The 20,942-nt window shown below is 58.0% G+C and overlaps 8 protein-coding genes across 8 annotated transcripts; 4 read left to right on the forward strand and 4 right to left on the reverse strand.

The window, feature by feature from the left end:
- Window positions 1–241: 241 nt before the first annotated feature.
- L226DRAFT_457446 (TFIIH basal transcription factor complex subunit SSL1) lies at window positions 242–1,894 on the reverse strand (the record flags this gene model as incomplete). Its single annotated transcript, XM_067675369.1, has 6 exons — window positions 242–455; window positions 527–872; window positions 932–1,216; window positions 1,272–1,501; window positions 1,558–1,673; window positions 1,727–1,894. 6 exons carry the CDS (start codon window positions 1,892–1,894, stop codon window positions 242–244), a joined length of 1,359 nt encoding a protein of 452 aa, XP_067539064.1.
- A 1,274-nt stretch (window positions 1,895–3,168) lies between these two features.
- On the forward strand, window positions 3,169–3,730 carry L226DRAFT_531838 (uncharacterized protein). The gene is made up of 2 exons (XM_067680153.1): window positions 3,169–3,476; window positions 3,533–3,730. Exon 1 carries the CDS (start codon window positions 3,179–3,181, stop codon window positions 3,386–3,388), a length of 210 nt encoding a protein of 69 aa, XP_067539065.1. The 5' UTR covers window positions 3,169–3,178; the 3' UTR covers window positions 3,389–3,476; window positions 3,533–3,730.
- A 2,301-nt stretch (window positions 3,731–6,031) lies between these two features.
- L226DRAFT_543813 (uncharacterized protein) lies at window positions 6,032–6,679 on the reverse strand (the record flags this gene model as incomplete). The annotated part of the gene is made up of 2 exons (XM_067682226.1): window positions 6,032–6,342; window positions 6,535–6,679. The coding sequence occupies 2 exons, from the start codon at window positions 6,677–6,679 to the stop codon at window positions 6,032–6,034; spliced, it is 456 nt and encodes a 151-aa protein (XP_067539066.1).
- Window positions 6,680–7,521: 842 nt separating this feature from the next.
- Window positions 7,522–7,934, forward strand: L226DRAFT_294682 (uncharacterized protein). The gene has a single exon (XM_067673653.1). The coding sequence runs from the start codon at window positions 7,602–7,604 to the stop codon at window positions 7,827–7,829; it is 228 nt and encodes a 75-aa protein (XP_067539067.1). The 5' UTR covers window positions 7,522–7,601; the 3' UTR covers window positions 7,830–7,934.
- Window positions 7,935–8,852: 918 nt separating this feature from the next.
- L226DRAFT_531841 (uncharacterized protein) lies at window positions 8,853–9,508 on the reverse strand. The gene is made up of 2 exons (XM_067680154.1): window positions 9,109–9,508; window positions 8,853–9,044 (listed from the first exon to the last, which is right to left on the reverse strand). Exons 1-2 carry the CDS (start codon window positions 9,354–9,356, stop codon window positions 8,948–8,950), a joined length of 345 nt encoding a protein of 114 aa, XP_067539068.1. The 5' UTR covers window positions 9,357–9,508; the 3' UTR covers window positions 8,853–8,947.
- Window positions 9,509–11,509: 2,001 nt separating this feature from the next.
- L226DRAFT_294740 (uncharacterized protein) lies at window positions 11,510–12,237 on the forward strand. Its single transcript, XM_067673654.1, has one exon. The coding sequence runs from the start codon at window positions 11,605–11,607 to the stop codon at window positions 12,064–12,066; it is 462 nt and encodes a 153-aa protein (XP_067539069.1). The 5' UTR covers window positions 11,510–11,604; the 3' UTR covers window positions 12,067–12,237.
- A 1,900-nt stretch (window positions 12,238–14,137) lies between these two features.
- L226DRAFT_457866 (acyl-CoA dehydrogenase NM domain-like protein) lies at window positions 14,138–16,356 on the forward strand (the record flags this gene model as incomplete). The annotated part of the gene is made up of 7 exons (XM_067675405.1): window positions 14,138–14,276; window positions 14,342–14,540; window positions 14,616–14,735; window positions 14,800–14,946; window positions 15,066–15,588; window positions 15,671–15,725; window positions 15,800–16,356. The coding sequence occupies 7 exons, from the start codon at window positions 14,138–14,140 to the stop codon at window positions 16,354–16,356; spliced, it is 1,740 nt and encodes a 579-aa protein (XP_067539070.1).
- A 698-nt stretch (window positions 16,357–17,054) lies between these two features.
- Window positions 17,055–19,628, reverse strand: L226DRAFT_568127 (uncharacterized protein; the record flags this gene model as incomplete). The annotated part of the gene is made up of 10 exons (XM_067684133.1): window positions 17,055–17,579; window positions 17,643–18,025; window positions 18,081–18,230; window positions 18,282–18,563; window positions 18,622–18,774; window positions 18,828–18,866; window positions 18,914–19,084; window positions 19,134–19,235; window positions 19,295–19,547; window positions 19,602–19,628. 10 exons carry the CDS (start codon window positions 19,626–19,628, stop codon window positions 17,055–17,057), a joined length of 2,085 nt encoding a protein of 694 aa, XP_067539071.1.
- Window positions 19,629–20,942: the final 1,314 nt, after the last annotated feature.

Genomic DNA, 20,942 nt, shown 5'->3' on the forward strand with positions numbered 1-20,942 from the left:
CGCTACTACACCCACCCCGTTTTCTATATAGAGTTGCTGGCTGCCTGCGACGTGATGCATGATGTGAAGCATCGAACTCATCGACGCTCGGAGGTAAGTCTGTCAAAGCGCATTACTCGGTCGCGTGTCGAAGGTTTCAGGGAACTCACAATTCATGACACCTGCAAAAGTCCCGCTGCCGCCAGAGCGCGAGAGGCGCCATACAGAGTCTCACGTCCACCGGAAAGTAAAGACCTTCTTTTTATTTGCCGCATCCAGGGCAACAGTGGACGACGTCATGCACAAAGACATCGCAGTCCGTACAGAAGTCGTTGTGACATTCTGGGCACCGGTAGCGCCCCAATGGGCTCATACCCTCACCGGCAGCCCCGAACATAGTCGAGGGCGTATCTCTAAAGGCCACGGAGCACCCATGGCATCGCTTGCTGGGATCTGGGGTGTCTTCGAGCGACATCCTGCGAGGTGAAATGAGGGGAAATTAGGGGAATGTCTTCTGAGCGCTGAAAAAATGACAGTGACAGCTCACACAGCAGCATACGGCTTCACCGGGAATAGATGATGATAGCTCCTGGCCAGGTGTGGCGAGCTCACGATCATCAAGCCGCAGATGTCGCAGTCGGTGGGCACATCGCACACCTTCGCAAGGCAGCGTGGGCAGAGGAAGCCTTCGCTCTTCATTTGCGAGTGGCAGACGCATAACGAGGGTGGCGATGTGTCAGGGAGACGCATCGGGAAGCCCATGATCATAAGGTCCGCCGCGGGGTTCGCGCCTGGACCGCCGGCGCGAGCAACTGCACGCTGAGCGGGAGGTGGGATGAGTTCGAAGAGAAGGTCCTTGAAGTGACCTTCGTTCATCGCGACACCGAATTGCCCTAGGGGACGCGCTTAGTCGACGCAGTAAGAAGTGCGCGTATAGGTCCCGATAACGTACCACCAGTCTTCTCGCAGAGGTCACGGCATATCTTCATCTCGGCTGCAAGCGCCACGATTGATATTCGGATGCGATCCTTCAAGCATTCATCGAGCGTGTCATGGATGTTACCAGGGTCGCAGGTTGTCAATGACCCGAATATGATGGTGATCTCTCTGGAGGAGTGCGTCGGCAAGTGGCTCATGCTACTGCGAGCCATCTCAATGGCGTTCTGCAGACTTGGCTCTCCGTTGGGTTCAAGCTTATGGCGCTCCGAGATGGCTTTCAGGACGTCTTGCAGATTGCCTGGGAGTAGCTGGTACACAGAGCACGTGTATGCGCATAAATGAGCGTGACATACCGGACATTTCCCCAATACGCTCTCCGAGCCCTCCCCTCATACCGACCACACCGATCTGACCAAGAGGATTCTGGTCGAACCATTCCGTGACAAACTCTCGCGCGTACTGTAGCATGAGATCAAAGCGTGTTGGGCGCATGTCGCGGTCCATCATTGCTGAAGACAGATCTAGGACGAGTACAAGGTGGCGGATGATAGTTCGACGGATGGCTGCGGCAGGCGCAAGTAGCCTGGCGTTTGTGCGTCAACGGCCGCATATGTCTCCGTGTGTGGTGAAAAGACGTACCTTCGCCTCCGTCCTCGAGCAATCAGATCCTGTACAGCACCTTCTAGCCTGCCAGCCTCATCCTCCTGAACAGTCTCCCACGAGCGAGTGTATGACGCTTCCCAAGCGTATGGTTGCTGTTATGCACGTCAGTCACAACGCAGGGCACAGAGAGATGGCGTATAGTGACCTCTTTCGCCTTTGCCTTCCCTTTATCCTTCTTGTTTCTGTCGATCGCCTTCCCCTTGCCTTTGTTCTTCGTACGGCTAGGTTCGTCTTCGAGCCCGGTGATGGAAACGTCCGAGTCCGAGTCGTCTACAAAGTCATCGCCTATGCGTCTGCCAGCTGGAGGTGCCATGTGAGAGCAGGAGAATGATACGCAGAGCAACAAGGACGATGTCAAGAAGGCAAGACACGACCGTGGCGAAGGGAACTGGAGACAGAGACTCAAGAGCCACCGACCGGGGCCGTAGACACGACGCGTACCTAGACGCTCAACCGACGCCCCGGGCTCGCCCCGGCTTTCGGGCCGCTTTTTTGTGCTACCCAACGCTCTGCCAGTGAACTTCATGTTGTCTCCTTCGCTCTCCTCCCTCACTATGGGCTCATTGAAACAATACGGCGTTGCCTCCAAAACAAGTTGCTCGTGAGCTTGTTGCTTATCGCGCTTTTATATGCTGTAGAAGGCTGAACATGTAGCCCGGATGCATGCTGACCCTTGGCGAGGTGGTTCAAAATTCCGCGGCGAGGCCTTCTATCTGAAACAGAGTGCTCTCCATTCTTCCTCCTCAAACATATCTCCCAGAATCCGGTGTCGAGCCAAGACGAGTTCAAGGGCTACGCTCACGGGTACATCGGCCGCCGCATCCTTCTAGTCGCGGCTCAGCTGAACGGCGTCGGGATGCTTTGGAAATCCAACCACCTGAAAAGTCGTCGAGTTCCAGCCCAAGAATCTCCAGGAAGACGAAGTCGAACTTGGTCGCTGTCCCACGAGATCGTCGGCATTGTCACCTGCGTCGGCAGCAACGTCAAGACAAGCCGGAGATAGAGAGTTGGAATAGGTGCGCATATCGTCAGCTGTCTTTCGTGCAGGGCGTGTGCGAGAACTACTCTCCCGAAGACATCGATAAATATGTACGTCGCGATTTACTCTTCTCGCGGTAGATTTGGCTGACTGTATGCGCTTAGAACACTGACAGTGTGGCCCCACAAGGCGGCTATTCTACTGCCGTACGCGCGCACCAACAATTTGTATTCGCTATCCCGAAGGAGATCTAGTCGGTCCATGCGGCGTCCATGTTCTGCGCATGCCTCACAGGCCTCTCCCCGCTCAAAACCCCCGGATGCGGACCGAAGCAGGAAGGTCGGCATCATCGGTATCGGCGGTCTTGGGCACTCTACTGTCCTGTGTGCCAAAGCCATGCCCAGGTACAGTATATGCGTCCACTCACGACGAGAGAAAATGGATGACATCAAGAAGATGGGCGCCGACCGCATCGTGAACACCCAAAGCCAGGGCTCGCACCATTCATTGTCCCTGTTCCGGCGGTACTAACAACGTCTTCGCGCGCAGGTGTTCTGGAAGGATGACCCGCAAACGTTCGACATCCTCCTTTGCACTCGCGACGTCATGGGCGACTAGATGCCGCTCGGAGACCACCTCTCCGTGCTCCATGTATGCGGTCACTTTGTCACGGTGGGCCTCCTGAACAGTGACGACCCTCTTCCCACGCTGCATGCGTCCAAATTTGCCGGCACTCTAGGTCGTGGTCGCCGATGTAGCCACATCGGCAATAAGCAGGAGTGCCTTGAGATGCTGGAGCTGGCACATCCGAAGGGTATTAAGCCGTGAGTCGAGGAGGTGCCCATACGCGTTATCGGGAAGGCTATTCAGAACTACAAGCAAGATTTTGCGTGAAATAGGTGGTTGGCGCACGGACGTGAGAGTTCTTGCATTCATCCGTTGCTCACCTGCTCGCATCTGACAGCATACCAGGCAGCTGTACGTTATGGATGAATTGATGTGCCCCGTGCCCCTGCACAGTGGCACAGTCGAGTCAACACCACCCCCCGCAAGTTCTTGATTTACAGGTCTATCCAACCGACAATCGTCACTTGATCTACCTAATGCCGGTGTCAGAAGACATGCCCAGACGTCCGTAGCATTCCCGAACTTCATGCTGGAGCCAAAATGTGAGCGGGTCCAGTTAGTCGTTGATTCGCGCCTCGTGATGATATGCCAGCCGTAGGACGAACTCGAGGTCCTGCCGAGGAGGTCAGTACGTAAGAGTTGCTCAGTGCCGCTGTTACCATTATGGATTCCCCCTCGAATCTGGGGCTGGACGACTCTCCTTCCTTTGCGATATACAGAGCGCCCGTGCGCATGGTTTGGCCACGTCAACCTCTGCCTATCAGTCCCCCTTCTTGCTGAGCGCCCCAGTCCAGGCAACGTCAACGGCCTTCCCTAGGGTGCTTGCCACCGTATGAAGGTTCTTGGACACCGACAGCACCACTCGCAGAGTGACCATGAAACGGATCCGCATCTTCCAGCTGGCCAGGTGAGCTGTCAAGCACTACGTGTGGCGCAACCTGGACAATGTCATGAGAGTGAGTCACTGATCACGGCTATGATGCTGACCTCACTGACAATGCGAATACAAAAGGGCGGGTACGACCCCAGCAGCACGCAGAGCAGTACACGACGTGGGCCGTTTCTTTCGAATTTCACCCATTGAGCGACACTGGCGTGTCCTGCAGCGTCTTTAAGATCTTACACACGGCTATCCTCCCCGTGGTCAGACCCAGCGTGTCTCCGGCTTCAAACGCTGCTTTAACCCTTACCCACTTCTACAGTGGCACATTCGGCCCTCTTATATCCGCCGGGGCGGGACGCACGTCTTCCCAAGCCCTATTCGAGAAGGTCACACGAAACTTTCAAAGGCCTAGCTGCGCCGCGTCCCCTCCCCCGCCCTCCCCCCTCCGCCCACCGCGCGGCTGATGCGCGCCACGAGCATTCGGGGGGTCGTTCTGTGTACACCGACCGGCACGATCGGGGCGGAGCCTCTGTTGAGCGCTGAAGCGCTTCAGGCCGACCAAGCAAAGGCACTGCCCGACCCACCCGTCACTCGAGCGGATCGCTCAGCTATAAGGTTAGGTTATAGCTAGGTACACAGTACTAGCAGGATCAGCAATGCTGCGCGCGTACCACATGTGCGCGGGACTGCCGGCATCCTGATTCCTGTGGGCGTGTCGTGTCTACTACGAGTATACGAGTATTAGAGTGGGCCGCCCGGTGACAAGCTTTGTCCGTCACTGGCACCGGTCGGCTTCCTCCCCGACCGCGCCTGGCCTGCGTGCGTGCGTGCGAGGGCCCGGGCGGGCCTGTGGTGTGTCAGAACTCAAGTGTGCTCGGGCCTCGCGGCGCGCGCGCACGAAGGGAAGGGATAAGGATATGTATACACTCAATCGATAGTGTCGCGGACAAGTTTCGACTTCGGACTCGGACCCAGCTTCCACTCGTCCTATTAGCGGGCCAAGATAAGCAAACTCTGAGTTGCTAAGGGGTAAGTACTAAGCACCAAGTACCGAGCCACGAGGCGGTAGGTTTCTCTGCGAGTGAATGGGAAGCTCAAGGTTCAACATCACGAAATACAGATGAGAAGGGGCTGAGATGTAATGTATGTATATATATACCTTGGCGCTGGCTCGATCTCTCGAGGCCGCAGGGATCGTCGGTCTGCCTAACAGGCTTGAGAGTTTTGAGAGTTGACGGCCTCTCTTGTTGAAGCCTATCTTGCGACTGTTGGGCAGTCGACTGTCGGGCAGGCGTGCCACGCGCGGGAGGGTGCACAGCGTCCGGAAGCCTCGGCGCTAGCTTAGTAGCTATAGCTGAAGCTGAAGGTTCATGGGGAGCGCGCGCGCGCGCGCGGGGTCAATGCAGAACGGAGGAACTCGAGGACGTCGTGTATGTATGCGATATGATTATGACGGAGCAGGGGACACTACATGCCAGATGCAGTTCTACGAGAGCAGGGGCCGATCAGAGAAGCATGGAGGGAGCACATATATACGGTACACGGAAAGCAACCGAGAGCTGCTGCATCACGGGAAACCACGGAAACGCTGGGAAGAGGGACGGACGGGTACAGTCATACAGTCATACAGTCATACAGACAGACAGGGTGGGCGGGTGTCAATGGATGGAGGAAGGAGGAGGGGGGCGAACGCGAGAAGGGGGTACTGGGAACGTAATCGAGGCGTGTCAGTGTCCGGCTCATGGCATCATCCAACGCGCGCGTTCCTCCGAAACGCCAAACCCAACTCACGCGGGAGAGCCCTGCGACAAGCGGGAGGTGGGAGTGGGAGCGGGGAAAAGGGGGGAGGCGGCGCGGCAGCTCAGATCCACTCTCCGCGACGCCCACGAGCGGGACCGCCCCGAGAGCTCGAGGACGAGCAGAGCTCGCCCTCGCCCTCGACCGCGACCGCGAGCGTCGCTTCAGTCCTCGCTCTCCGCGTCGGGGCCCTCGCGCTCGGCGGCGCCCTCCGGGGCGCCGATCCAGGGCGAGGGGTCCGCGACCATGGCGGCGTACTGCGCCTCCGAGATCGGGACGAAGCGGATCGAACCCTCCTTCCACCCGCGGAGGAGGAGTTCCAACTTGGGCAGGTTCGAAACGTCGCTGAGGTTCCTGAACGGGACCTCGCCCAGCGGCCAGCCCTCGATGCGCACGCGGTAGCGCTGCACGACGTTCTTCATGTACGCCTTCCGGCTCCAGCCCATCGCTGCGTTGCGGTCGTTCGTGATGCCACCTGCAATAAGAAACAAGAGGAGCAAGTTAGCATCGAGCGTCACAGCAATGCATGATGGAGAGGAGCGAATGAGCGAATAGGGTCAGCGAAGCGGGTGCGGGTTCTGTGGCGGACGGGAGAGTGGCGGCGGCGATGATTGGAGGGGGGAGGGGAGAAGAGGAAGAGACGGAGACGGAGACGAGGAAGGGGGACGAGGAAGGGAGAAGGAGGAAGGCGGGAAGGCGGGAGAAGACTTGCATAGCTGTTCCTTGATGATCTTGCGCAACTCGCTGCGGGCCTCGGTCATGCGCTCGCTGTACGTCGGCTTCGTGTTCAGGCGGAAGGTGTACTGGGACATATTTGGCAGAGGCGAGAGAGCGGAGTTCGGGAGCTGGAGATGCTAAGATAGATGATGGGCTGGTGGCGATTTGCAGAGGAGAGGAAGAGATGCCGATGCCAGATCCCGAGCCGCCATGGCCATCCTTATAATACAAGCGGGCTCCCTGCGCGTGCTCGCTGCTCGCACACACATCCATATCCAGCGAATGGAATGATGGTCCGGCAGCGTGGCCCACGGGCGAGGCGAGAGGGAAGCGGGAAGCGAACCCAGGCAGCCCAGATACAGATGCGAGATGCGAGATGGTGTCCCCGTCCCTTACGGAGGACGGGCAACTTCTGCGCACCGCGGAGGGAGGGGCGACCGCACGCCCGGCATCCTTCCCGTCCGTCCGTCTTTCCGCATACATACCATGACATGCGGGTGGGAAGCACGCCGCGATCGCCCAGCGAGAGGGTAAATTCGCAAGACGCGCAGGCAGGGGAGGGAGAGAAAGTTCGTCACCTGGCCCTCCGTCCTTTCTGCTTCGGCCATGCGCTCGCCTGCACGCGCCGCGGTGCAAATCGCTAGAAGATCCTGTCACGGGCTGCGGACGCGAGGCGGACCAGGGAGATCTGTTCTGGGCAAATCTGGGTCGGATTCCCGGCAGGGGGAGGGAGGGGGGGAACACAGGCCCCGATGGGCTTCCTCCCTGGCACCGGGCGTGGTGGCGGACGCGTTTTTCGCGGCTTGCTACTGATCTGATAACGAGCACTCGCTCGCGCTTTTTTTCTGGCCGGAATTTTGACGGGCCTGGAGTGCCGCGCAACCGCAAGGGCTGCAGCAGAATCGGGGAGATAATTGGTCAGGTGTGGGTCTCCAAGCTACCGGGTACGTGTAAGCGAGCTCAAGGCCATGCTTCAAATGCGTACAATTGGGGCACCCACCGACTTCTGACCGGACGATGACGGATGATAACCGTTGGTACTCGAAATTCACCATGTATGGTATGTACTCTGACTCGGAAGCCCTGCCCATCGTATCTGCAAGCGGGACAGGTGTCAGCTGCTTCAGGGCTGCCTGGGTGTGCATACGGCACGCTCACTTGAGGCTGCGAGAGACCAGCAACGTCCAGAAAGGACGGGACCCTCAGCCGCCGTGCGCTGGGGACGAGCGGACTGCAGCACAGTAGCGCGCGCTCGCGAGGGAAGAGATCCCGATCTAGACTACCTCCCGAGGATTAGTCCCGGATAACTGCATTGTCGCGTCTCGAGGCTCCGGAACTGGGCTATTACTTACACCGGCCGTACGGTGACTCAAGCCATGAGAGCTGCCGTGCAGACTGACGGCTGTGATTGGACGAGACGTGCACGGCGAGCGCGACAGACGGATCCAGATGGTCTTAGACGTCAGCGTCAGCGCCGGGGGCGGAGGGTGCGTCAAAAAACATAAGTATTGCCGCCATGCTTTCACGGATCTTGGGTCCCAGATCGGGGTCAGCCACCAACCGCGATCGTCCCGAAAATGACTTACGGAGACCAACGACCACGTGGGGGTGCGGAAGCCGCCGCTCGACATGCTTAATTTTCGGACGCAATCCGATTGAGGTACAACTCCGCGTCGAACAGGCGAGAAGCACCCAGGCCAAGACACCAGCGGCTGGATAGCGAGCGTGAGGACAATCCATTGCACGTATTGACCGCCTCCGTAGCGTTGGATGCACACTTACCTGCACGAGCGCCTGGGATAGAACATGATCCCGTCGCATACATCGTTTATTCCAACGCAAATCTCCGCGGGCATTGTTCAAGCGTCTGTGGGTTCGCAGTCGAGGACTGTGCTTTGTCGATGCTTTGCCTTGTTATGTGGCAACAAAGGCAGGTACGCAGCCTTGAGAATCACAATTTGACGGTGTGGGAGATCACTTGATTTGTTCGCGCGTAATATTGCGCGTCTGTGAGGATGGAGAAATGTCATTGCCTTGTACATCTGTCCAGGGAAAGGCCTGGCCACCTGCGGCTCGAAACCTTCCAGGAAGTCGGGAAATTGGCGTCGGCCAAGTGACGTACGCAGAGGATGGCGGTAGGAGCTCCGTCTGTTCGCGAGAAAGTTGGCGGATGTCCTGGCAACAGGGTGTCGCCACGAAACGACGGACAGTGGGGACCTAGAACGAAAGATGAGAAGCTCGGGAGCAGTCTGAGCCCGACTGTCGTACGGTGTGGGGGGGGGGGGTCATCCGGTATGGACGCGCAGTCGGGGACATGCGATGGCATCGTGGCGTCACTGGCGTGGATGCCGTCGGGATCGACTTCACACCGCAAATGAAGGAGCGCGGGATGTATTACGGCTGAATGGCGAGGCGTGGCACTGCTGGGCCTGTTGGAAGAACGGCAAAGGTGGAGGAAGTCTAGAGATAGCGCGGTCACGTTAGCGAGATTGACAGAGGGCGAATATGGGAGTGATGGACTCACGGGGAGAGGACTGAGGAGCGAGTGGTCCTCGGACATTGGGCTTCTTGTTCTGGGTCGAGAGCAATGCGGCAGAGTTTGCCATTGATTCGTAGCGAGGAGTTGATGCAGATGAAGACCTGGAACAAGGCTGGGATGTGGCCAGGCTTCAGCTGGGCGAAGGAGCGGAATGGTCGCCGTCGGGGGCGAGAAAGAGGAACTGTTCTGAGGAGGATCCGCGCGCGGCGCCGTGTCCTCATCGCAGGAGCCATTCTGCTGGACAGAGCGGTGCCCTGGAGGCGCAGCCGGTGCGAAGGACCATTAGGTCTTGACGAGGAAGGAGTGACGGCAGGTAGTTCGCAAGGACAGCGGACGTAGACCACGACCGCCGCGGTAGGTTGTACGAACGAACTTCTCGAGGATGGTCTGAATGTCCGCAGCGGAGGCAGCATCCCTCTCGCAGTCTGAGTCTAGATCCAGCTCCTGCGCCTGTGGACGACGGTCCGAGATGGTCCGGGCTCCCGGTTCGATCCGGTTCAACTCGGTGGTTGATACCTGCTACTTTATCTTGTGTAGTTTAAGTTACTAGTAGGTAGCCATGTACTACTAGGCAGCAGTAGCAGTACTTGTCGCCCGTGGACAACACGCTCTCTGCACAGCCAGCCAAACTCTCTCCAGCCCCCACCGAATCACCATAGCCTGCCGCCGGATTTGTGCTCGCAAAAGGCTGATCGTCTACTGACACCTTCGACTTCTCCCGACTCCAGACTTTCTCTTCACCGCCGTACCTTTTTGCACGGGATCTCCGTGTACAGCACCTCCACTCAGCATCTGCCCAACAATTCAAATGTCCGAATCATCCACCCGCGCCGACATCGCAACGTGCACCAATATCCACCGCCGTCGCTGCATCTATCGCATCCGACCAAATCGACCGGTCCGTGTCGACCACGGCGACCCAGGCTGCTGATGGCAACTCCCAACTTACCTCACTCTGCGCGATGCGGCTGCTTATTTGGCAATGGCATCTCGCTCTTCCAGGCACCCCGCCCATTCCAGGCCCGCCCTTCAATATATTCTCCACTCGCGACCCTTCAGAGGCCGACACTCCGCGGCCCACGATGCCAGATGCCACAGGTCCACACTGCACAGTGCACGACCGGCGGACGAACCCGCTCGCCTATTACGCTACCCGAGAGGACAAGGTTTGCTTCGTGCCCATCCCTCGGGCTTCCCACTGCGCCTCCTGCCCCTCTGTGCGCACAATGCACACACCCAGCCATCCACAGGCCACAGACCGGGTTAGTAGTGTTCAGCGTCGCCGGATGATTGCCCAATGCCAGTGGACGTGTGTGGCCCGGTGGGTCATACCATGACGCCGCACACATGGGTCCCGGTCACCCGCACCAGCCAGGCGGGCTGCCTTCTCTTCTCCCGATGTGGCTACCTCCGTAATCCCAATGCTTCTCTTCCTCTTCTCCTCCTCGTTCCTCCTAAACCGTTTACCAGTCGCACTCGGGTGCTGTTGCGGTCAGGAGGCTCTCTCGAACTTTGCCCACCGCTGAGACCTCTCTACCTACCGTCAGCGAGCGTCTTCGTGATCCTGCTTTCTATCCCTCAATCGCATCAGTGGTAACTTTCGTTTCTACTGGAAGCTCTAGACGACAAAGGACGACCTCTGCTGTGGCTTATCGCCAGTCGCCCCCGACGGCTCACAGCTCACGGTTCACGGTTCCTGCATTCCTCGACATCGACCTTCCTACCCGGGAGCGATCCCGCCATATCCCGTACCGAGTTGCAGAAACAAGAAACTGCATACATACAGCACTTGCAGTGCGCCGGCGCCGTCCCAAGCAGCTCCACTTGGCATGAGGTTCCGCCCCGCGGCTTCTCTGCGGCGCATTCAGAGTTTTCGAAGGCGTGTTCTCCCTAGTGCTTCCCTTGCTCCGTGCAAGCTGGGCGAGCTCGGAGAGCAATGCTCGAGCCTTATTCCTGCTTGCAGAGTAGATACGCGCACCGCGGTAGGCGTCCTCTCGATGCCCTCCTCCTGTGCGTGACCGCACTGACCGGACGATCACGCGCACGATTCACGATTCACAGACTCGGACTCGGACTCGGACGACCGTCGACGCGTCACGGAGTTTCCAGAGTGTTCCTTCATGCATATCGCACGCACGCTCGTGGCGATGATGATGGGCATTATTGATATTGATCGGCCCTAGGCCAGCTCGCTCGGTGGTTCTCTGAACGAGCCACCCGGACATCCCGCCACTGGCACTGCTCAGTACTTCAGTGCTCAGCACGACGGGGGGCGGTGCGACGCGGTACATGCCGTGGCCCGCACTGGACCCGAGCAGCACCCCAGCGCCGCTGTGCAGTGCAGGCAGCGTGCCTAACTCAGAGTCAGACTCTGGGGGGGAACGTTGCGTGCTGGGCCCGAGATTGTTCGGACGCGCACACTGTGACTGAGTCTGGAAGCCGGCGCGCTCGCGATGCGGCACCCCCGTTCCCCCAGGCCTGATGTCAATGATGCTGACCTCTGCGCCCAGGGACGATCCCACGATGCTTGCTGCTTTCTGCTTATCGCTCGGAACCAGGAGGGCGCCCTGTACTACTCCCGAGGTCCTGCTCGCTCGCAGTCTGCCGATGTCTAATCCTCGGTTACATCATGCATACGTGCTGATCGTCACCCTTAGACTGCAGGAGCGCTTGCCCTCACCGCTTGCTCGTACCAGACTTGCAAGAGGTTATGTACGTTATGATGTGAGTGAGGCAAGACGACTGGCCCAAATTGCGTTTGTCCTGTTCCTGTTCTACATCGGGAGTGTCCGTGCTACGCAGAACAATAGCCAGGCTGCCGTCTCGAGCGTTGTCTCCTCAGCAAGAAACCACGGGATATACCCGGAGTATCGTCCAGACTGCTACCGAGTCATGGCACGCTCGGGTCAGAGGCAGTCCGGGCTCATTCAGTCTGGTACCTGAAGCCCTACGTAGCTCGTTGATTGACTCGAACATCGGCATCCCATCAGCCACCGATACATATCAACGGGCCTTCTCCATCGCGCACACAACCTTAGTGGTGGCTTACTGGGGCCCCAGCGGGGCGCGAGGTACATGCGCGTGCCACCGTGACGGGGCACCACGAGGCGTACAGCGTGCGTGCGTCGTCTGCGAGGTTACGCGACGAACGACCCCAGAAGTGGGGAAGTGCGACACTTCCTGTATGTCCGCAAACATGTTTTCTGCTAGAAGACCGCCCGACTGACGGAGCCCGTGTACAGCACGGTACAGATCTAGACACATTCGCCTTGTGCGTTGGGCGTACGGATGTTCGCCACGCGGTGGCATACCTACATGCATGCGTATGTATGTATTCTATCCCTTCCTTCCCTACGCCAGAACACTCATATCCATAATCCAGTTGCCCGCACACCCTGGCTAGCTCGGCTTGGGAACGTGGCCGTGACATCCGCATGCACGATGCAAACACACGAGTCTCATTGATCCCTCTGGCGTATCGTAGTACGCATCGGACATCATCCCGAGCAAGAAACCTGAAACGCAGCCTTCAGACCTCGTGCCGACCTCCGCGGCAGTGTGGGCCTAAGCGTCCATTTCTCACCCGCCGGTCGCGACACAGTACCGTCCGCCCAGGACCTCACACGCCAAAGGTGCCGCGAACATGGCGTGGCTCTTTGTCTCCCTTTCACTAAACAAGACAGCAAAGAGATGTTGACCATCAGGGTTGAGGTAACTTTACCATCGAGTATTGTGCAATATCTTCTGGGTACCAATCACTGAGCAGTTACCGGACAAGCGTGGGCATGGAGACGGAGACGGAGACGGTTAGCGGCGCGTCGCGTTTCGTCTGGTCTGTCGTCTGGGACCACCCTTGTTCGATGGGAATGGCGCCCATAGCGCCGCCCGCCCGCTGCCTTGTGATAATAATCTTCAGCGTTGGCGAAGTGGCCTCCCGACATCATCAGCCCGAGATTGACCGTCGATGAACAGAATATGAATGAATGAAGGCGGCGCGTGTGGCCCTGTGGGCGAGGCGCAACGGACTATTACTGTTTCGTACGTCGTTCTTCTCTTCTTCTCTTCCTGTTGCCCTGCCTCGTTTTGAGTCGTGCTCGTCGCAGCTTTGCTTTCTCCGTCTCTTCAAGCAACCCCCGCCCCAAGCAGAGGCGGGCTGTATCATGTCCGCGGATTGATCCTGGCCATTGTATAGACGTCAAGGCGTGCTCGGAACATACTGGGCGGTTCATGATACAATCCAAAGAGGTGTCGGCGCTGTGGTGGCACGGCACTGTGTCATGGCACGGGTCGAGACTCGAGAGCATCGGGGCCCCCGTATGAAGAACAACGGCCACGCGGCGCAAGACCATACTCTACCTGGAAGGTCTGTGGACGGCACTCTCCATACGCATTCGCCAACGCCCACTACTCACACCACCGCGCGCTTGCTGATCATGATCTGACAGAGCTGACAACGACAGTTCAATGCCTCAATGCGTCTGTCCCGAGACACATGTCAGCTATCCGGACTTGGACTCGGCTCCTCGTTCTTCCATGACCAGCCCGGGTCGGCGGAACCTTACCACCTGCCTTCAAGGAAGAGAGGTCGGCTATCTAAATATCTACATATCCCGGACAGTGTTTGATGTGAAAACGCTATGCACTCGCACGTATCGCATACCGCATCCCAGCCGCGTCTGCGGGAAACGGGCAACGGGGCAACGGGGAAAACGGGAAATGGGAATGGGCCGTCCATAACGGCTGTGGGGATCTTGCGAGAACCTGCGTCGCTCGTAGGTCCACGCCCAACATACCCGTTTGGCATGTCCGCGTGCTTCGTTGGAACGTTCGGGGGGAATGAAGGCCGCTTCTGGGGTCGGGCCGTCCTGGAACCTGGAAGACTTTTAAGTACGCTGCGCTGCTGTGGGGCATGGTCAGTCCACATCCCCGCATCCCCCGCTGTCTCATTCGACCATTTCTGGTCGGCCGCCCTTCTCTCTTCTCCCTTCTCCCTATCCCCTCTGCGTTGTACATTATGTCTTCCCAGGGATATCCCGGACGCACGCGCCATCTTCCGCATTCTGATGTCTTCAGCAAGCCTACGCATCACATGGACGACAACGCTCGCGCATTGCTGTCCTACGAAAAGGCCAAGCAGATCGGTCTCTCCTACGGTGCGCTGCTACTGCTCGGACACACACGGCTATGTACTCAACTGACTGTTCGCGGGCGTGGGCAGATATGACGATCGACGACGTGCTGTCGTTGTCTCCGAAGTTCTGGCAGCTTCACAACGACCCTGTCTCTCTCCTCGACGGAGCCGCCTTCACCTTGCTCGCGATCCAGTTTAACCTGTGCGCAGGCACCGTTGCTCGGTACACTAGGCGACGGCCTGAGCTTATTCCGCTAGTCAAAGACTTCCTCCGGTTCCGCAAGCAGTACGTAGCCCTTGACGTTGACTATCCCTCGTCAGGGTGGCGTGCATGCTAACGCCTCTGGTTTGTTTTTTCCAGTGGCCAGTTCATGCTGACAGAGCTCGGACATGGGCTTGATATCTCAAACATCGAGACGACAGCTACGCTTCTTCCCTCTGGGGAGTTCCTGTTGCACTCTCCCACACCTTCATCTGCCAAGTGAGCGTGTTTCGTACGTTCCTAATTGTGCAGAGGAACTCACCCTGACGCCTTGAATCTCAAGGTTCATGCCACCCACGATGCCTGCCGGGCTGCCATGTGTCGCTGTCGTCTTCGCGCGACTGATGGTGAACGGCGAGTTCCGTGGGCATCGACCCTTCGTCGTACCTCTCAACGACGGCAAGCAGATGTGTGCTGGTGTTCAATCCCGGTATGCACCCCATCTTCTCTACATACATTCCAAGTCTCGACTCCGCCTTTACCCTTTCCGCCCATACCTCCATGTTCGGGTGCCACAATGCAGACCCTGACATATCCTTTCACTCGCAGACTTCTTCCCTACCGCGGCGGCGCGAACCCGCTCCCGCACGCGCTCACCACGTTCACGAACGTCCGCCTGCCCCGCTCGGCGCTGCTCGGGATGCTCGAGAGGCCGACGAACATGCACGCGAACCTCATGGACATCATCTGGCGCGTCGCCATCGGCACCATGGCCCTTGGCTGCGTCGCGCTTCCCCTAATGCAATGCTACGCGACCATCGGGACCATGTACTCCCTCCGCCGGGTCATCGGGAGCGCCACAAACCCCGCGCTGCGCACCCCCATCCTGACGTTCCGCACGCAGCAGGCGCCAATCCTCGCGGTCACGGCGAACGCGTATGTCATGCAGGCCTTCCAGCGGTGGGCGGTCAGGCAGTTCTGCAGCGCGAGCGTCGACTGCCGCGTCCGCCATGGCGTCGCGGCGATCTTCAAGGCCGTCATGGTCCAGCACTCCCAACAGGGTGCGCTTTCGGTGTCGGAGCGCTGTGGCGCTCAGGGTCTCTTTGCGCACAACCAGTTGACTTGCTTGCATGTGAGTACCACCTCCCTGACAGCGATACTAGTCGCGTGGGCATTCAGTGCGTGGGGTCTGATCCGTCTCCGTCGTGTGTTAGAACGAGATGCGCGGCATTGCCATTGCAGAAGGCGACATCCTGGGTCTGGCCATCCGTAAGTGCTGCTTCAAGCCACTCGGGTTTCCAGTATAGCACTGACCTTCTTCCCATTCTGTTCCCTTCCCCCAGGGCTCGTCAACGAGATTCTCCTTGGCCGATACGACATGCCCCCTCCCGCCGACCCGAACTCGCTCCTCGCGCGCCACGAAGCGGGGCTCCTCGCGGAGCTCCGCGAAGTCGTCAGAACCCTCCCGCACCACCGCAGCGACGAAGTGAACCGGCTCGTGCTTCCGCACTGCCAGCCTGCCATGGAAGCCATCGGGCACCGGATGGCGTACGACGCGGCGGTCGCGGTGGGCGTGCGCCCCTGCCTCGTCGACTTGTACGTCGTCAACGTCGTCAAGCTGGACTCGGCGTGGTACGCCGAGCACGCGGGGCTGGGGCGGAAGGCACAGCAGGAGATGGAGACGCTTGCGCAGGATCAGGTTCTGCCCCTCCTCGGCACGCTCGTCAAGGAGATGGACGTGTTCGCATACGTGACTGCGCCGATAGTCTCTGATGACCGCTGGGCTGCGTTCGTCCAGGACCTCAAGGTCTTCCGCGGGAACGCTCGCGTCGACCCGCTCGAGCAGCAGCGCGGAGGCCGGTTCGGGGTGGAGACTGAGATGGTGAGGAGTCATCTCTAAGTCTTTCTCGCTTCTCTTCGTGGACACGTCTCAACGACCTTTTCTTTGCTTCTTCTACGCCACGACGACCCTCACGATCTTACCACGAACCAACCTGACTTGATGATACTCTCACTTATTGCATACGCTATAGTTCGTTGACCTGCTCCCGGTCGTATACAGCTACTTGTTGTAAGCTACTGCTTGCCTACTCAACGTCGTCTCCGTGCCTTTCTGTACCCCATTTGCCGTTCTAATGCCGTCTCGCATACGCTGTATCCATACTTACCGTTCATCGCTAGTCACCTTACTGTTTCCTATTCCCCGGAACTCTCAGGCTTCTGCTTCTCTTACGCGTACTTGAGTGCATATTCTGTTTCCATATTCTCCTGAATCTTACGATCTACTGGTATCACGACAACCAACGCGCTGTTTCAAAATGCTACGGTACCTGGAGCCCCATCGCACTAGCTTACTCAAAATCGTATTGACGCTTGGTGCCTTCAATCCTTTCCTTGTTTCATCCCATCTCGGTTCTTCGGCACTCCAAGGAGGTCTAAACCAAGATGTATTGGTGACAACTTTAGAAAAAGCGTTCCAATCGTCCGTGCGACGCCGCCTCCACGTGCACGTTGAATACCATCTTCCCTGCACTCCCTCGCTTCGCCTACCATCCCCCCGTACCCGCACCGTGGCTCGATAAGAGCCACGAGCCTATGTTATTGCGCTGCGGGGAAGTACGCATTCTTTCCCAGCATCGGCAGCTGGCCCTGACTCCCCGGAGCCGCCGCATCCCCTCCGACCGCGTCACCCGAGCCAGCCGCCTCTCCATCTCCATGCTCATGCTCAGAATCCGAGCCAGGAATGTCCTCGTTGAAGTGCACCGCCTTGCCCGGCGACATTGGCGTCTGCGTCCCCGACGAGGTGGTGGTGGTGGGCTCCCGGCTACGCTCCCGCGCAAAGTAGGTCGCGAGCTCGTCGCCAACGGGGAACCGCACCGCCCGCGGGGACGACGGGGTCTGTGCGCCCGACGGCGGCTGCGTGCGCTCCGCGAGATCGTCGCCCTCCGATGCCGGCGTGACGCGGAGGCGGGACGCGTTCGGGCTCGTCACGCGCAGCGGGCTCGTCGTCCCAGAGGGCACTTGGATTGCTGTATGCACGGCGTCACGGTCGGTCACGTTTCCTGCCGCATCGGTTTTCACATTGACGTCTGCCTTCTCCGCCATCTCGAGGGGACCCGCGTGCTGCGTCGCGGAGGTCAGCGCGATGCCATGGAAATGGCGGGCAGGAGAGCGATCGCTACGCACGTGGCTGGCGTCGTCCTTCAGCGAAGCCGTCTGTGGCGTCGAGGGTCGCAGTGAAGACGGGGGGTTCGCTGTCGCGTCGCTGATCATGGAGGCTGGCCCGAGCTCGGGGACGTGGTGGTCTTTCTGATCCAGCTTGCTCGCTTGCGCTTGCGATATCACGACAGGGTCGGTTTGGCCGGTCGGATCGACTTGCTCCATGCCTTGCTCGACGTCCCGGCTAGCAATGGTTGGCGTGCTAGGACGTGTAACCTCCGCGGGTGTACGGCGGGCCCATAACAGCCAGTCAGGCGCGTTCGTGTTACGCGAGGTCCACGTACGCGAGAGCGAGAGCGTCCGGGAGCGAACATTGCGTCCAAACGAGAAGAATGGGATCGACAGGCCGTCTGTCAAACATAAGGATTACTAGGGATCGACATACCGCTAGCTGCCATGACGTACGAATGATGATCGAACCAAGCACCACAAAGGACACAATCGTTTGCAAAGTTGCAGAGAGAAGTTCAGCTTGGTTCTGCGGAGGAGACTGGGGTGTCGGAAGCTCCGTGACAGCAAGCGTGGAGATGAAGATGGCGCCGACACCCATGGGACCTGTCAAGATGGTGAGCGAACGTGCATGAGACATTGTGAGCCATCACGCACCGAAATGCCCTGAGAACAATGCCTCCCTCCATGATCCGATCTCAGGGACCCATTTGTATAGTAGGAGCAGTGGAGGAATGCGACGGAGGAACATCACAGCCAGGAAGACGATGATCAGCCGCCATGGCGTAATGCTCAGTTCCGTCGCGTTGAACATATTGAAAGGCATCCATGCGCCAATGTAGACGAAGCAGCCACAGTTAAGGACGAGGTCGATGACCGAGGAGAAGACCTCGTCTTCGATCTGGGTGTTGAAGTATCCATCCCAGCTAATTGCGGATCCTATAGAACACGCATCCATGAGCAAACGGACGAATAGAGAACGCCAGAAGTAACATACCGCATGCGAATGCTGCAAGCAGGTCATCAACACCGAGAGTGCGAGTGACTCCGATAGTGAATAACGCCAAGGCGAGATACTGAGCCACGTACGACTCCCGGTCGATGAAGCCTCTCCGATGTGAGAGTTTCATCAATTTCGAGAACGCCACCCCTGTGCTAGTGTTAAAAGAGTGTGTTGAAGATGCATATACCGACACAACGTACCTAACACAGCGCCGATTATGGTGCCCAGGACAACCTCGTCTGTATCATTTCAGTGCACATCGAGGCACAGACGACGGGGAACTTACACAACCACCCAACCAGAAACCATTCCTCGAAAGCGACCCCCCGCGTCTTCGCGATGGTGAGGTAGATGGAGATACTCAGAAACGGATATGCTAAGCCATCGTTTGCGGCCGACTCGGCAGACAAGATGCGTCGCAAGTTAAGGGGTACGTGCTTCGTGGCGAATTTGCCGCCTGAAGAAGGGTTAATGGCATATATGTAAGGTACACTGACCCTACGTACCAACAATGGCCGCAGAAATGATGGGGTCGGTGGGTGTCAGACATGCCGCGATGACAAGCGACGAGACGAAGTTAATTGGAGGGAACACGACGAATACGATCGCTACGAGCCGAGGGGGGTTAAAGTCATACGCAACGACCGACGCGAGACAAGAGACATACCTGCAACTACGAGCCAGCCGAATGCCATCGTCGGGACCACCATGACAAGGAGCCCCCTAGCATGGTCCCAGAGGTAAGATTGAGGAAGCTCGACGCCAATGGCGAACAAACCCGCAGCGAGGGTGACGCGCATTACTTCGAGAGTGATGACGTTGATGTCACCTCCCCAAGAACGGGGATTGAATATGTTCGCGCAGTAGGGGCCGAAGATAACACCGATGGCCGTCCCAAGAACAACTTCATTGATGTATAGCTATGCGACGGAGGCGTCACCGAAGTCATCATCGCCATATGCATCACCACGTACCTTCTCTTTTACAAGCAATGAAACCATACTAAACTGTAGTCGTGGTTAGTGAGCTCGCACATGTTGGGGGTAAGCCAGCTTCCACTCTTCGCACCAAGTGCTCAACGATATGGCGGGCAAACCAGTGACCAAAGAGACATTGGATCCTCCATGGCGGACGTGCGTATGCGTGTCTCTGGGACATATGTCCACCGGGGCCTTGTCCTACCATCTAGGTGGGGCAAAGCGGACCACAACTGTCCGAGGAAGGAGACTCACCGCAACTACGAAACCTCCAATAACCATGTACGCTAACCCCGAATCGGTGACCTATGGGCGAGTTTGTGAACTGAAGACTCGAATGAAATGGTACACGGACTTGCAAGAGGTGTATATCCATGGCCGTTCTGGTCCCCTTGTCCTGTCTGAAGCGTTCGAGTGAGCTGATGAGACTTTCTGTCTAGAAAAAGGATCGCCGAGACAGTCTATGAAGATGCAGAGGAAGCAGAACTTGTCAGACGCAGTCTGAGACAGCTGAGGGTGGGGACGGGGAGATTGTGGCTGAAGAAGCGACTATATCAAGTTTCACGGGCGTCTAGGGGTCTCGGCTTCTTCGGCACGAACCCCGTCCCTCTGCCTTTCCTGGGTTCGCCGTTCACTCATTGCCTTCTCGCCGCTCTGCACCCGGCCGATAGAATTTCAAGAAACTGGCAGGCACTTTGAAGTCGCTCGTTGGACCAATACAATGCAGAAGGCATATCAAGGCTCTGCATGTGTCCACGGACGTACAGGCTCGGCTGTCACTTCACGTACTGAAACTAGTCAGCAGTCTCTTATCCTGACGCGGACGCTCCTACGTGCCTCCTGCCCAGCGCTCCAGTCAGATAAACGCTGTACATGTCTTGGCGAGGCTTGGAGGTGCAATTTTGCCGTGGGTCCCATCTGATCACGACCAGGTCCTGAGGTATTTTCGCTGTTCGTACGTACTTGCGGATGCGACAAACGGGGTCCTGGCGAGTTCTCCGGAGTCCGGACGTCGTGCCTTGACAGAAGGAGATCCGTGCCGATTGACGTTCCTTGCAGCCTGAGCCTGAAGTTCCGGCTGGCCCAAAGGATGACTGCTGGTAATGGATGCAGCGGCAGGATTTTGCCCAAGTAGTGGCAAGATCATGCCCGGGTTGTGATACCAGGTGCGTTTGTGGTGAATAGTTATTAGTTAATCACCTCTCTCACTCAGATTCCGACCGCACGGTGACCTCATTTTGCTTCAAGCACAGTCTGTGACATGGAGGAATACATAATGTAATCCCCATTGAATTCACAATATTATTTGGTTCCGGTCATCAAGCGCATGCTTGCTGC

This window comes from Lentinus tigrinus, assembly GCF_003813185.1.
Source record: "Lentinus tigrinus ALCF2SS1-7 unplaced genomic scaffold L226scaffold_5, whole genome shotgun sequence".
Taxonomy (NCBI): Eukaryota; Fungi; Basidiomycota; class Agaricomycetes; order Polyporales; family Polyporaceae; genus Lentinus; species Lentinus tigrinus.

What these genes read in the sequence shown, in the direction of transcription:
- L226DRAFT_531841 (XM_067680154.1), bottom strand. Translation starts at nt 9,356, where the DNA reads ATGGCTCCTGCGATGAGGACACGGCGCCGCGCGCGGATCCTCCTCAGA. An exon ending in CGCTCCTCAGTCCTCTCCCC is followed by an intron (nt 9,045 to 9,108) that starts GTGAGTCCATCA and finishes CGCTATCTCTAG; the next exon opens with ACTTCCTCCACCTTTGCCGT.
- L226DRAFT_294740 (XM_067673654.1), top strand. Translation starts at nt 11,605, where the DNA reads ATGTCAATGATGCTGACCTCTGCGCCCAGGGACGATCCCACGATGCTT.
- L226DRAFT_531838 (XM_067680153.1), top strand. Translation starts at nt 3,179, where the DNA reads ATGCCGCTCGGAGACCACCTCTCCGTGCTCCATGTATGCGGTCACTTT.
- L226DRAFT_294682 (XM_067673653.1), top strand. Translation starts at nt 7,602, where the DNA reads ATGACGGATGATAACCGTTGGTACTCGAAATTCACCATGTATGGTATG.